Source organism: Anopheles marshallii, chromosome 2 (genome assembly GCF_943734725.1).
Source record: "Anopheles marshallii chromosome 2, idAnoMarsDA_429_01, whole genome shotgun sequence".
NCBI classification, from domain to species: Eukaryota; Metazoa; Arthropoda; class Insecta; order Diptera; family Culicidae; genus Anopheles; species Anopheles marshallii.
The window spans coordinates 74,935,237-74,947,984 of NC_071326.1; the positions used below are offsets into that span (position 1 = coordinate 74,935,237).

The window sequence follows — 12,748 nt, forward strand, 5'->3', positions numbered from 1 at the left end:
GTAAATTATTCGACTTTACGTTCACCATGGAAGACCCTAACGCTGGCAAATTTGACGACGTCGTGTTTCGCTACTCTTTGTCATCCACCCCGGAAGAATTCGCTTGCGTTTGCATTCAGGCAAAACATATGCAGGTGAAGAAATCATCAATTACAAAGGATGCTTTGCTCACGAAATGGAACACTAAGTCCCAATTTTCAATTCCTAAGTACTTTACGTCGTATTTGCACGGATATGGTACATCTTTCAAGGGCTCCCATACATACATTTTGTGCACCAACCAATCATTTGATAAAAATCTTCATGATAATAATAATTTTATTCCCCGAGAGCCTGACACCGACCACATTCTATCATTCGGCAACGACATAGAAGCAACGTGTTACAGTTTTAATAGTGAAACAGAAATTGAAAGTTTGAAGGATGAGCTAAGAATGGCTAGTTTAGAAAAGTTGGGTTGCATGATCGCGTCTTATGTCCACAAGAAAAGGCAATTGCAATCGAACATTTATATGTTTAACATTAACGTTAATTTAATTGCTAAATGTGTCCAAATTCATAATTCAGGAACATTTCGATTCAATGAAGAGTTTCGAACTGCAGATAAATCAACACTCATAGGAAAATTACGATCCAGTTTTGAGCAGGAATATATAAAACTAACGAAGAACAAAGAAGTCAATTGGGGAAATGTTTCAATTATGGTCGATCAATCGTTTTCCGAATCCATTCAGAATATTAACCAGGATTCATTATACGGCGAAACGCAATACTACGAAACAGTTGACGTTATCATTCAACAGTTCTTTGATAAATTCTTGTTCGTATGTGGATCCATGAGCGAGACAGAACTTTTAGCGAAGATTTTAGAAATAATGCCAACATGGGTGAGCAATCCCGAAAGTACATACAACAACCTGCAGAATTTGCTGCTCGAGAGTATGAATAAGTCAAGTAACATACATTGGCAGGATCTAAAACAACAGTTTATTCAGACAAAAACAAATGAGATATTTAATAGAGTTCAAACATTTACAAATGAATATATTGATTCAATGCGTCTCAAATATTCTCATATCATCGTAGAACCCAAGTATCTTGAACGCACTGGACTGAATAATTTTATAATTAATACAATGCTTGGTGATATTTATTATTATTGTTTCACACCGAATATGCAAATGAATTCTTTCATTGTAACACAAACCTTGGCATTGCATGAGCAACAATGTTTGTTTGTGGACAGTACATCATCTCAGTTTAGAGAGAACATATCTCAAATCTTACACGAACTGTTAGGATTTATAGCTTCTGTTGATCTATCCAAGAAATACATTATAACAATACTTGGTGAACAAAATGACGCTGTATTGGAAAAAATTGAAACTTTAACAAAGCTTCATAAGATGAAAATCATTATCGTAAAAGCACTAGGCGAAGAAGACGTTTCAGAGGATCGTTTATTCGTCTGTAATCTTATCAAGGATGCCCGGAAGAAGTTGTTTAGGAAAGGTAACAAGTTTAAACTGTTTGGAACGACTGTTGCACTCAGCAGCATTGTGTGGGATTATGATAGTTTGAGCTTCCTAGGTAGTATTTTAGACAAATGTGATAAAGCCCAAATGGAAGAAAATTTGAACCATAAGAATTTTGAGAAAATTAAATCGTGGTATATTCCACGTTCTTGTTCACCATACTCGGACGATAAACATAATTCTGAACAGTATTTTATTGAAAAGGACATCACTGCAGAAATGGTACATTCGATCAAATCTCAAAAACATGACGCAAGCCGACTTCCCGATGCCTGGAACAATGATGTTCATATCTTTTTAGATGAAGCTGGTTATGGAAAATCCACCTATTTCACATGGCTGGCATCTGCTTTATCGAACTACAATCAGTCGTTGTATGTTGTGCGAATGAACGCAATACAATATTCTAATGATTTCTATGAGTTGCAATCATCGAACCCTAAACCCCTTGATGACACAAAAGTAATTAGGATCTTTTATCGTCTCCTGCATATGACTTTGTTTGTCCCAAACGTCAATGTACGATCGACCAAAGAAACCGATAATGAAAGACAGAAAGCAGATCGCATTGCACAGCTTTTGAAGGTTTCGTATAGAAACATTTACCTTGATGAGGAAGAGCATAAGGAAAACAAAATTTCTCTAGAACAACTGCTGCAGCTGCGGTTGTTTCTAACCAAGTTTAACGAAAGGCAACTGATTTGTTTATTGGATGGGTTTGACGAGATCGCACCGCACTATAAGAATTTTGTTATGGCATATTTCGCAAAGTTGGTTACTTTTGATGGAATTCGAAACTTGTTTCTCTCAACTAGGCCCTACAATTTCAAAGGCGAATTAAAGGACATATTCTTTGGTTGTAAGATGTGGCGACTGAACCTGTTTTCCCAGAGCGATCGAATACTATTTCTGAACAACTATCTCGAGCATGAAATGGAAGACTACAAAATAAACAGTGAATGCCATAAGTTAAAAATTTTGGAAAATATGTATACGCTTACAATCAGCTGTATACAAGATTTAAAAGTAATACCCCTTTTCCTTCATATGGCTGCCAAAATTTCACTATCGAAAATAAAAACCCTTCCAAGCATTAAAGAACAAACATTATCAACCGAACTATTTGAGGAGACAAAGTTTGATCAGTTACAAATTATAAGCCATTTCGTAGACGAAAAATTGAGAATATTAAATAACGAAAAGGCCGGTGACGTAGCCTATGCATCTCAAATTCCCGTACAAAGAACATTGCACGATCTGGCAAATAAGTTAATAACAAAAAGGCACGCATTGCTAGGCATGTTGGTCGTATTCAATACAGAAGTTGATGCCGTATTATTTACCGGTCAAGAACAACAGGAAGCTGTCGAATTTATGCAGGATGTAATTCAAGGCAACGAGAAAAGTGGTATTATAACAGAAGTTCGAGATGGTGTTCCCCAATTCACTCATCGCATATTCGCTGAATATTTTGCAGCTTCTTGGATTTATAGCTATAAGCGTTTCATGCGAAGTACGAGCTTTTTCCAATCGTGGGACTTTTGGAATGGCGAAGTGCACGGAACACGAGATTTTCTCAACCGTTTGATACTAAGAGACAGTGGTCGAAGTGATCTTCACATGGCTGTAATCAATCAATCAGCCCAACAGGTTCGTCAGTTGCTTTCGAAGGATCTTACGGTTGTATTCGTGAAGGATGCCGTTGGTCGATTACCGCTTCACTTAGCAGTGATGTATCCATCAGAAGAGATTCAACAGTTGCTTATCGACAAAATGTCTGTTCAGTCCATTAACACAAAAGATGAACTTTTCCAGTGGACCGCTTTGGACTACGCATTTGCAAACCGCTACAAAGCTACAGTTAAACGACTACTAACTGTTGGAGCATTGTTGAATGTTGACATTTTGTTTCAACAGATATTGTCAAACGATTTAAAAAACAGGTTTGTTTTCGCGCATGATATAGAGATATGCTTACAGCTCAATGATCATTTAAAAAACAATATGAAAAAACTTTACATTGATCTAGTTGAAAATTTGATACACAAGAAACAACTTGATGTACTCCCTTGTCATAAGGAGCTAGACAATTTGACCGTCTTGGAGTTCTGCTCAAAGCATAATATGCTTGAATTGTTTAAAGTATTTCTATCCCAAATTCACAACCCGGGCAGGATTTCCACAAAAGAATTCAATCTAATTTTGCAAATAGCAACGAAAAATAAAGCTCATGACATTGAAGCATATCTTACCAATCAATTAATAACACTTCTTCCACAACTGACGATTGCTGCTGAGCACATCTCTGTAGCCAAAAATTCTATAAAAGAAAATCACTTCTATCTGTTTCGACATATTTTTCCACAACTGTGCCTCAAACGCAAGATCCATATGGTTGATGATACAGACATTATCACAGATGATCATGCTTCTGGCGAAGACCAAATACCTCTGTTGGACAAACAGTACTATCCAAAGATCTGTTGTTTGCGAAGTTCTGATAACGGGCAGCTTTCCCTGCCACAGTATGATGAGAAAGATATCCTACATGAAGGATACCTTATCGAAGCTCTTCTTGCTACAGCAGTGCATGAAGGAAACATGCAGATGGTCCAATACATTGTGCAGAAGACCAACACGGCCATTACCAACAGACTCATTATGATGGTGATGCGATTGTTACCGAAGAAAGATGATGTTTGTCATGAGAATTCGATGGATGCATTCATGTATCTTCTCGCAAGAACGAACGATCTAGACAGTATCGACGACGAGGGCCGTAACCTCCTCCATGTGACGGCTCAAAATGGTTGTTTCTTCATGCTGCATTGTTTGATTGCCAAAGGATTTGATCCAACAGTGAAAAATATAAGAAACGGGTGGAATGTGTTTCATTATGTGGCTTTTAATGACGATGAAGATCGTACTGAAGATATATTGGAGTTCTTATTGATCAAAGTCGATATGAATTGGTTCCATGATTTGGACCGTCTGGTCGAAACAGATAAGGATGCGCCAAATGCAGATACAAATCGAAACACACAAAGCGCCAAAAAGCTCAACAAAGAACAACATTCTCTGTTAGCCTTATTCGTTATATTGAACATAGAAGGCTTTACTAATCTGTTGTGCGATCAGGAACAACAAGAAGCTTTTCGATGCATACGAGAAGTTGCTCAGGGCAATGAGAAAAGTGATATCATACTAACAGTTCAAAATGATGCTCCGCAATTTACTCATCGCATATTCGTCGATTATTTTGCAGCTTCTTGGATATTCGCCAACAAACATCGTATGAGAAGTGAGAGCTTTTTCCAATCGTGGGAATATTGGAATAGCCAAGTACACGGTGCTCAAGATTTTTTCAACCGTTTGATATTAAGAGACAATAATCGAAGTGATCTTCACATGGCTGTAATCAATCAATCAGAACAACAAGTGTGTGAGTTACTATCCAAGGATCCTTCACTTTTATCCGTGAGAGATGCCGTTGGCCGATTACCACTTCACCTAGCAGTGATGTATCCATCAGAAGAAATTCAACTGTTGCTCATAGCAAAAATGCCTTTTGAATTAATAAATACAAAAGAAGACCTATTCCAGTGGACCGCTCTAGATTACGCATTTGCAAACCGCTACGAACCTTCAGTAAAACACCTACTAACTATTGGAGCAGTGGTGGATGAGGACACCTTGCTCCAGCAGATATCGTCAAACACAGGATTATTGTTGTTAATTACTGGTGTACATTTCTATGGAACATGGTTAAACTCTCATGAACACTACAAGATGATTGCGAATCGACTACACATTCGATCAGTAGAATATTTGCTCAACGATAGACATCTCGACGTGTTCTCTCACCATAAGGAACTCGACTCTCTGACAATCTTAGAGTACTGCTCAGAGCATAATATGATCGGTCTACTCATACAGCTTGTCTCACAATCGATCATGCGGGAAAGAATTTCAACCAATATTTATGGTCAAATGTTTCAAATAGCATCAGAGAACAATGCCCATGACATTAAAACGTATCTGGTGGATAAAAACAAAACGCTTCTTCCCAGAATGATAAATGTTGCTCTCCTCATCACTGCCATTAAGTCTTGTATCAGTCAGAATCAAATGAACCCATTCAAAGAGATTTTTCATCAACTGTGCCTCCAACGCAAGATTCATATAGTTGATGATACAGACATTATCACAAATAGTCATGCGGCGGGTGATGATCGAATACCTCCGTTGGATAAACAATACTATCCAAAGATCTGTTGTGTGCGAAGTTCTGATAACGAGCAGCTTTCGTTGCCACAGTATGATGAGAAAGATATCCTACATGAAGGATACCTTATCGAAGCTCTTCTTGCTACAGCAGTGCATGAAGGAAACATGCAGATGGTCCAATACATTGTGCAGAAGACCAACACGGCCATTACCAACAGACTCATTGTGAAGGTGATGCGATTGTTACCGAAGAAATATGATGTTTGTCATGAGAATTCGATGGACGCATTCATGTATCTTCTCGCAAGAACGACCGATCTAGACAGTATCGACGACGAGGGCCGTAACCTCCTCCATGTGACGGCTCAAAATGGTTGTTTCTTCATGCTGCATTGTTTGATTGCCAAAGGATTTGATCCAACAATTGTCAACAAGAGAAACGGGTGGAATGTGTTTCATTATGTGGCTTTCAATCGGGATGTAGATCGGACTGACAAAATATTGGAGTTCTTATTGGTTAAGTGTGATATGAAATGGTTCCATGATTTGGACCGTCTGGTCGAATCAGATAAGGATGCGCTAAATGCAGATACAAATCGAAACACACAAAGCACAAAAAAGCTCAACAAACAACAACATGCTCTGTTAGCCATGTACGTTATATACAGTAAAAGATGCTTAACTGATATTATGTGCGATCAGGAACAACAAGAAGCTTTTCAATGCATACGAGAAGTCGCTCAGGGCATTGCAAAGAGTGATATCATACGAGGGGTACGTGTTTACGATGACGCACCACTATTCACCCATCACAGTTTCGCTGAATATTTTGCAGCTTCTTGGATTTACGAAAATAAACATCGACTGAAAAGTGCGAACTTTTTCCGATCGTGGGACTTTTGGAATGGAGGCTGCGGAAGGCATGAAGTGCATCGAACTCGAGATTTTCTAAACCGTTTGATATTAAGAGATAGTGAACCAAGTGATATTCACATGGCTGTAATCAATCAATCAGAACAACAGGTTCGTGAGTTGCTTTCCAAGGATCCTTCACTTTCATCCGTGATAGATGCCGTTGGCCGATTACCGCTTCACTTAGCAGTGATGTATCCATCAGAGGTGGTTATGGAATTGCTTTTAGCCAAAACGTCTGTTAAGTCTAAAGAAACAAAAGATGAACTTTGTCAGTGGACCGCTTTAAAATACGCATTATCGAGCCCTTGGTCGGCAGCCATTTTGTTATTCACTACAAGAACTTTTGGACTTCAGGAGGCGTATTTCACACCGTAGAAATCAGATCAAAATACAATATACAGCACCCATATAAGGCAGTAAATCGTATTAAAATTTAAATTTCAGCTCCTAATTCCTCAATTCCCTTACATCTTTTAACATCTCACTTAACCATCCCTCCACCCACTGGTCCCTTTAGATGAATAAAAACGTTGTTTACCGGTTGCAGCTAGCCATCATAACCAACAGCAGCTACAAAACACCCGGTTGACAATAGCCACACGCGTGGATCAACCAGCCCAGACCAGCAATCAATCAGCAGTGCGCTTCGCTTACGACATGCGAACGATTCAATTAAACATGCAAATGCAATAAATTGCAATCTCCAAAAATTGTGTAACCATCCCGCCCCGCCCCGATGGTTCGCAATTTTCCGCACGATTTTCCACACCACAGTGAAAAGCGATAACGAACGTGGATAGAAAATTTGCACTAGCCCATTGTGCCAGCTGGAACCGATGGGTACCGCTTTGGTTTTGCGAATGTTATTTTCCTAGCCCCGGCTCGTTGCTTCGGTTTGTCCACACAGTGCCACCAGCGGCTACCATTTCTTGTTGTGTTTCGGGTACGGAAGTGTCCGTACGGTCCCGTACGGATGGAGTGACATTATTTTGCAGCTGCCAGCTTCGCTGTCCGCAATATTGATTGTTATTTGAAACACGTATTTTAATTACGAACAAACAGTTGACCCAATCGTGGAACCGTCGGCCGTTTGCCGGCCGGGTGAGATTGGCATACGCATTTGCTGCTGCATCCGGCCAAACCTTCCGCCTTTTTGTCCCCTCCCTCGCTCGCCTTATGCACCGAAAGGATGGGGTGCAAATCGGTGAATGATGATGAAAGTGCACCAAATTGCCGTTATGCGCCTGGTTCGATTTCCGAACGCTCCGGTGGACATCTAATTTTCGATCGTTTGCCAGCTTTAGGAAACACACTCTATTTGCTACTGCTGCCCGGTTAAAAAAAAAAGCTATGTTAGAAGTGTATGTGTGATGGGGTGAGCGATTGTGCCGACATTTTTGTAACGATCCGTGGACGAAAAATCGTTCGGCACAAAATCAAATCTCGTGGCACCATGTGGCACCCACTGGCACGACATGTGCGATTGAACGTATTAAAACATGATCCAACATTGGTTTACCATTCCAGTGCCATTACCGTCCCATCTCACTCACACACCGTGTATTCCAGAGGCACTTTTTTTTCCTTTGCACATTCCAGCATCCCTCGGCAGCGTAACAGCAAACGAGACCGGTTCCGGTCGCACGGCCATGCGACGCGCGAACCGAAAAGTAATCTGGAAATTTAATGACATTCCATTTTCACTGAAGTCAATTGAATGACCGCTCACGGTGGCACACAGTTTACGTGCAAATTGCGTACCATCACCTTATGGTACCAGGACGAATAAAAAACAACCACACAAACAAAACTCAATCCGGAAACCATTGAGCAGCGTTTCAAACATTCCAGCTGCTACTCGGATCTATTGATGTGCGGAGCCCGCTAATGTCTGTTTTTGGTGCAGTCAACCGGTTGAGCGTCCTAATTAATAAGTCCCCGATTAGTTTGCCGAACAATTGCTGGGTTGAAGTGGACCCTTTCCGGTAAATTGTATCACCCGATACAATGCCGCATTGCGTGTGGGTGCGTGGGTGTGTCTGTATGCGAGAGTGCCATTTTTAAACAATATAGGTCAACCATCCGGAATGTCATTCATGCTCATGCATCCGTTATGGGATTGTATTAGATTCTTTTTTGTCTGCCTTTTGCTCACTGCTTTAGCCCATCCATTCAAACAAAACTAATTTAGTAGCGAATTTATTCCACAAGTCAATGGGTATTAATTAACTTTACGCCAATGCGCATTATGCACGGGAATTTGATCATGTTGGTAATATAGAGGTGGCGATGGGTATCGACTTTCTATGCAATACTTTGGAAGTTGTGTATAGGAATCTTTGTACCGCAGACCTAAAAAAAATCATTTTTAATGATTTTACATGAACTATTTTATTCATACCGCATTCATCGCCAAGACTTCACAAGAGTTCCTGCCAGAAAGTGTTTTCAATAACTCTGAAAGATAATAGTAATAAAAAAATTGAAGATAATAGAAAGAAAATAATAACAACAATAACAATAACAAAAAAGATTCCCAGGCACAAAATCCCAAACTTTTGAAATAAATAGTAAAACAAAAATTTGAAAACTAAATATATACAACTTAAACCGAATTTTTGCAAAAAACAATTTACCAAGGAAGATGAGGAAAGATATAATTTAAACGTAAAACAAACGTTGCAACATAGACTGGAATTTATAAAACTAAAACAACGAAGCAGATATATAAAGGAATGTACATAAAATATTAGCATAAAATAAAATTAAAATCTAAATAATTAAGAGAGAGAGAGTCAATCAATTAATTATACAATTAGTGCATTGTCGAAATAAAGTGAAGTCCAGTTAATCAATGGTACATAAAATAAGCTGTAAAAAGAATAAAAGAAAGGAAAGCATATTTTCTTTCACTCGTTTCAAATATAACCGTGAAGAGCTGTAAAATATATTTACACGTTACTATACCCAGATCTACAAGTTAGTAGGATCTAGGACCAAGAGCTACACAAATTAACACTTAGAAGACTTTAATAATACAAAAATTACGTGTTCAAACTACAGTCTTTTTTTTAAATATCACTCTAACAAAGAAAAAGAAGGAAAAGTTTTGATCTATATAATTAACCGTTCATATTTACGATCCAATTTCAATTTAATGCAACAAATTTACATTTGAGAGCTAGTTTTACATTTTTATTTCTGCTATGTTTGTCTCCCACCATCATACACCATGCATCAATTTGTTATTGGTTTGGATTGACAATAATTTCATAAGAACAAAACAGTTGCCACAAAACAGTTGAATTGTAATTGAAAGCAATTTTCGCATCAAAACTACTCCGGATAGCTAATTCCGTCCTCTAACAAGATGTTGATTGTATGCTAAGTGCAATTTCCAAACCAACTTTGTTAAAGCGTCGCCATCGAAATTGCTCACCGCACTGGAACCATATCATTACCCGGCCTTAAAAGTCCATTTTCACTCCTTAACGTGCACATTTTCGCATATCGTGGCGTTATGAGGCAACAAAACGAATAAAAAAAATCACAATACACTCCACAGTCACGGTACAACAGACAGCCAACCAACAAATTCGCAATGCACGCAAACGGCAAAAAATCAAAACAACACGTTACAACTTCAAACCCCACAAGTGGCACTTGGAAAAATGTGCCCTAAAGCCATCAACTACTTACCACAAAAACCCGACCCAGCGCAGCCGAAGGTATAGCCCGGATGCCGAGCAGAGGTAAGGACAGCAGGCCCGGAATGGTACAGAAATTTACACGCTTCGGCGAAACCTTTAACGAACTCACGTTTCCTTTCCCGTTCGCTTTGTCAACCGGAACCGGAATGGATGCTGTTTGCGTTCAAAAACTACCGCAAAACGTTCAAGTAACTACACTACTACCACACAAAGGTTTCTCAGCCCAGCTCAGCGCAACGAAACTACCCGGTCGCTCCATTGTGGTGTCACTGCCGGAGGAATGTGCAGCATCAACGACATAGGCATCACAATGTTCCGCATTTTTTCCCTGTTGGGGAACGGTGCAATATTCAACCCCAAAACGTCCTGTGTTGCCAAACACCGAAACCAACAACCGACCGCAACACCTTGACGAACCAATCCGGAACCCAAAACCGCACCGGCCAACCAAGTGTTGATTTTCCTCACCCGTTAAATTACAATTTATTTGCGAACGGGGAAGACCGAAATTATCATACATAATGAAATATGGTAATGACTTTTCTAAATGACGACGGAAGTCTTCACTCTTTCGTCCCTTGTTGTCCATTCACATTACCGACAAAGACAAAGGAGCCGCACGGATAGTCATCCGGCTATTTAAAATAAATCGCTCACCCCATTTATGATCGCTTCCCGTGTGTGGGATGAGCTTTGATTTCCCTGTTCCGGCAGTTTACGCTTATTACGCCGCATCCTTTACACAAAGCATTATTGTGCAATTTAATCTACCGCTTGAGCCGTACAATCAAACATTCACCGAACAGGACTTAGCTGACCACTTGCCATATTTTTAAACCGTGCACGTTCACACGTACCGACAAAATGTTTTGTGCGTCCGTCGGAAGGTAAAAATGTTTAATTTTCCAACAATGCCACCATCACAGCCCATCATATGTTACTGCTGCTGCATGTTTCTCACCTAGGAACCAAACAAAAAAAGAATAGCAACCCATTTAGAACGGAGTTTAACATCGTAAATTACGCTTTTGGTTCATAAAATTAAAACTACTCACACTCCAACATCACGGTGCCAAGCCCTGAAATGATTCATTGTCCATTCTAACCTTCTGACCGATGCACAGTAGCGACAGCGCTGGACAAATAAGTGTTTTTTTTTTTGCTTTTTTGTGAGATATCTTCAAGATATCTGATAAATTTGCTTCGCTATCAAGTAAAAATATCATAAAAATCAAAATTGTTGGATATTCAGATAGGTAGCCGAACTTTCGAGGTCATTTAAAACTGTCCTTTTCTTCGGTTACACAACGTTGATGATGAGATACGCGCTAGGATACTGGCAGTCAAGCTGAAGAAGTTATCAGAGGAAACTTCTCTACTCAAAATGCTTGTCGCGACAAACGACTACGCTGGGACTATGTTGAGCTTATATAGTTCCAGTACTTACGTCACTGAGACATGGCGTCTGTTCAAAAACGGGCAAAATCCTCTAAGCCGCGTTCCAGTGGGAGATGCTCCCAAGGATTTTTGGCCCCGTATGTGTGAAAGAACAATTAAGAAGACGGATCCTACGAGCTGTACGATGAACCACTCTCACCCACCAGGATTTGGTGCTCTGATCATGTTACTAGAATTACACCGGACAACCCAGCCCATTATACAACCCAGTCCTATTAGGACATCCACATGGACAAAGGAGGCGTGATAGGTTCAAACTACGTTGGAATGATGACATTTATGTTGATGTACTCGTCCGTGAACCGTTTAAAGGACTTCTTTCTGCAGGCTAAACAAGTGCAGCGGATGTAGTGTTGGTTTAAGTAAGTATGTTCCAAATGTGAGCTCATAGATATCACCTCTGTACTATACGTAAACAACCTGTAAGGCACATGATTAAAAGGAAGTGTCTAGATTAGAAAAAAAAACTCAAATTGAAGATAATTTAAAGGAATGTTTCCTATATGTTCTTTGATGTTTATGTTCAAATGCTAAATCCTGTCCACTGATGTCTAAATGCAACTTAAGTGTGAAAATTTCACTAGCTTCATTTAAATCTTATTTATTATTTGAAAAATTGGGAATTAAATTTTGAATTCGTCTTAATAGATAGATTGACTTCCGGCTTAGGTAACACAGTTTATAATATCATGTCTTTTATTTCACCCAAAACGTCCACCGTCTGTCCCATTGTGCGATGGATGGATGGGATTTGCTTTTTACCAATTTTCCATTTTTCCAATGGTCCACATGTGCATTACGCCTCCCATACAGGCCTTTAGGCATTTCATACCCCAAGTTGTCTTTTCATTTGTTTCTTGTTTTGCTTTGTCTCGCTTCACAGAGAGGGATATTTAAGGGTGC

At 39.4% G+C, this 12,748-nt stretch overlaps 2 protein-coding genes across 2 annotated transcripts; both read left to right on the forward strand.

Annotated features, from left to right (window-relative positions):
- The first annotated feature begins 3,926 nt into the window (after positions 1 to 3,926).
- On the forward strand, positions 3,927 to 4,833 carry LOC128718567 (uncharacterized). Its single transcript, XM_053812189.1, has 2 exons — positions 3,927 to 4,745; positions 4,801 to 4,833. The coding sequence occupies exons 1-2, from the start codon at positions 3,927 to 3,929 to the stop codon at positions 4,831 to 4,833; spliced, it is 852 nt and encodes a 283-aa protein (XP_053668164.1).
- A 221-nt stretch (positions 4,834 to 5,054) lies between these two features.
- LOC128718568 (uncharacterized) lies at positions 5,055 to 6,586 on the forward strand. The gene is made up of 2 exons (XM_053812190.1): positions 5,055 to 6,536; positions 6,578 to 6,586. The coding sequence occupies exons 1-2, from the start codon at positions 5,055 to 5,057 to the stop codon at positions 6,584 to 6,586; spliced, it is 1,491 nt and encodes a 496-aa protein (XP_053668165.1).
- The last annotated feature ends 6,162 nt before the right edge of the window (positions 6,587 to 12,748 follow it).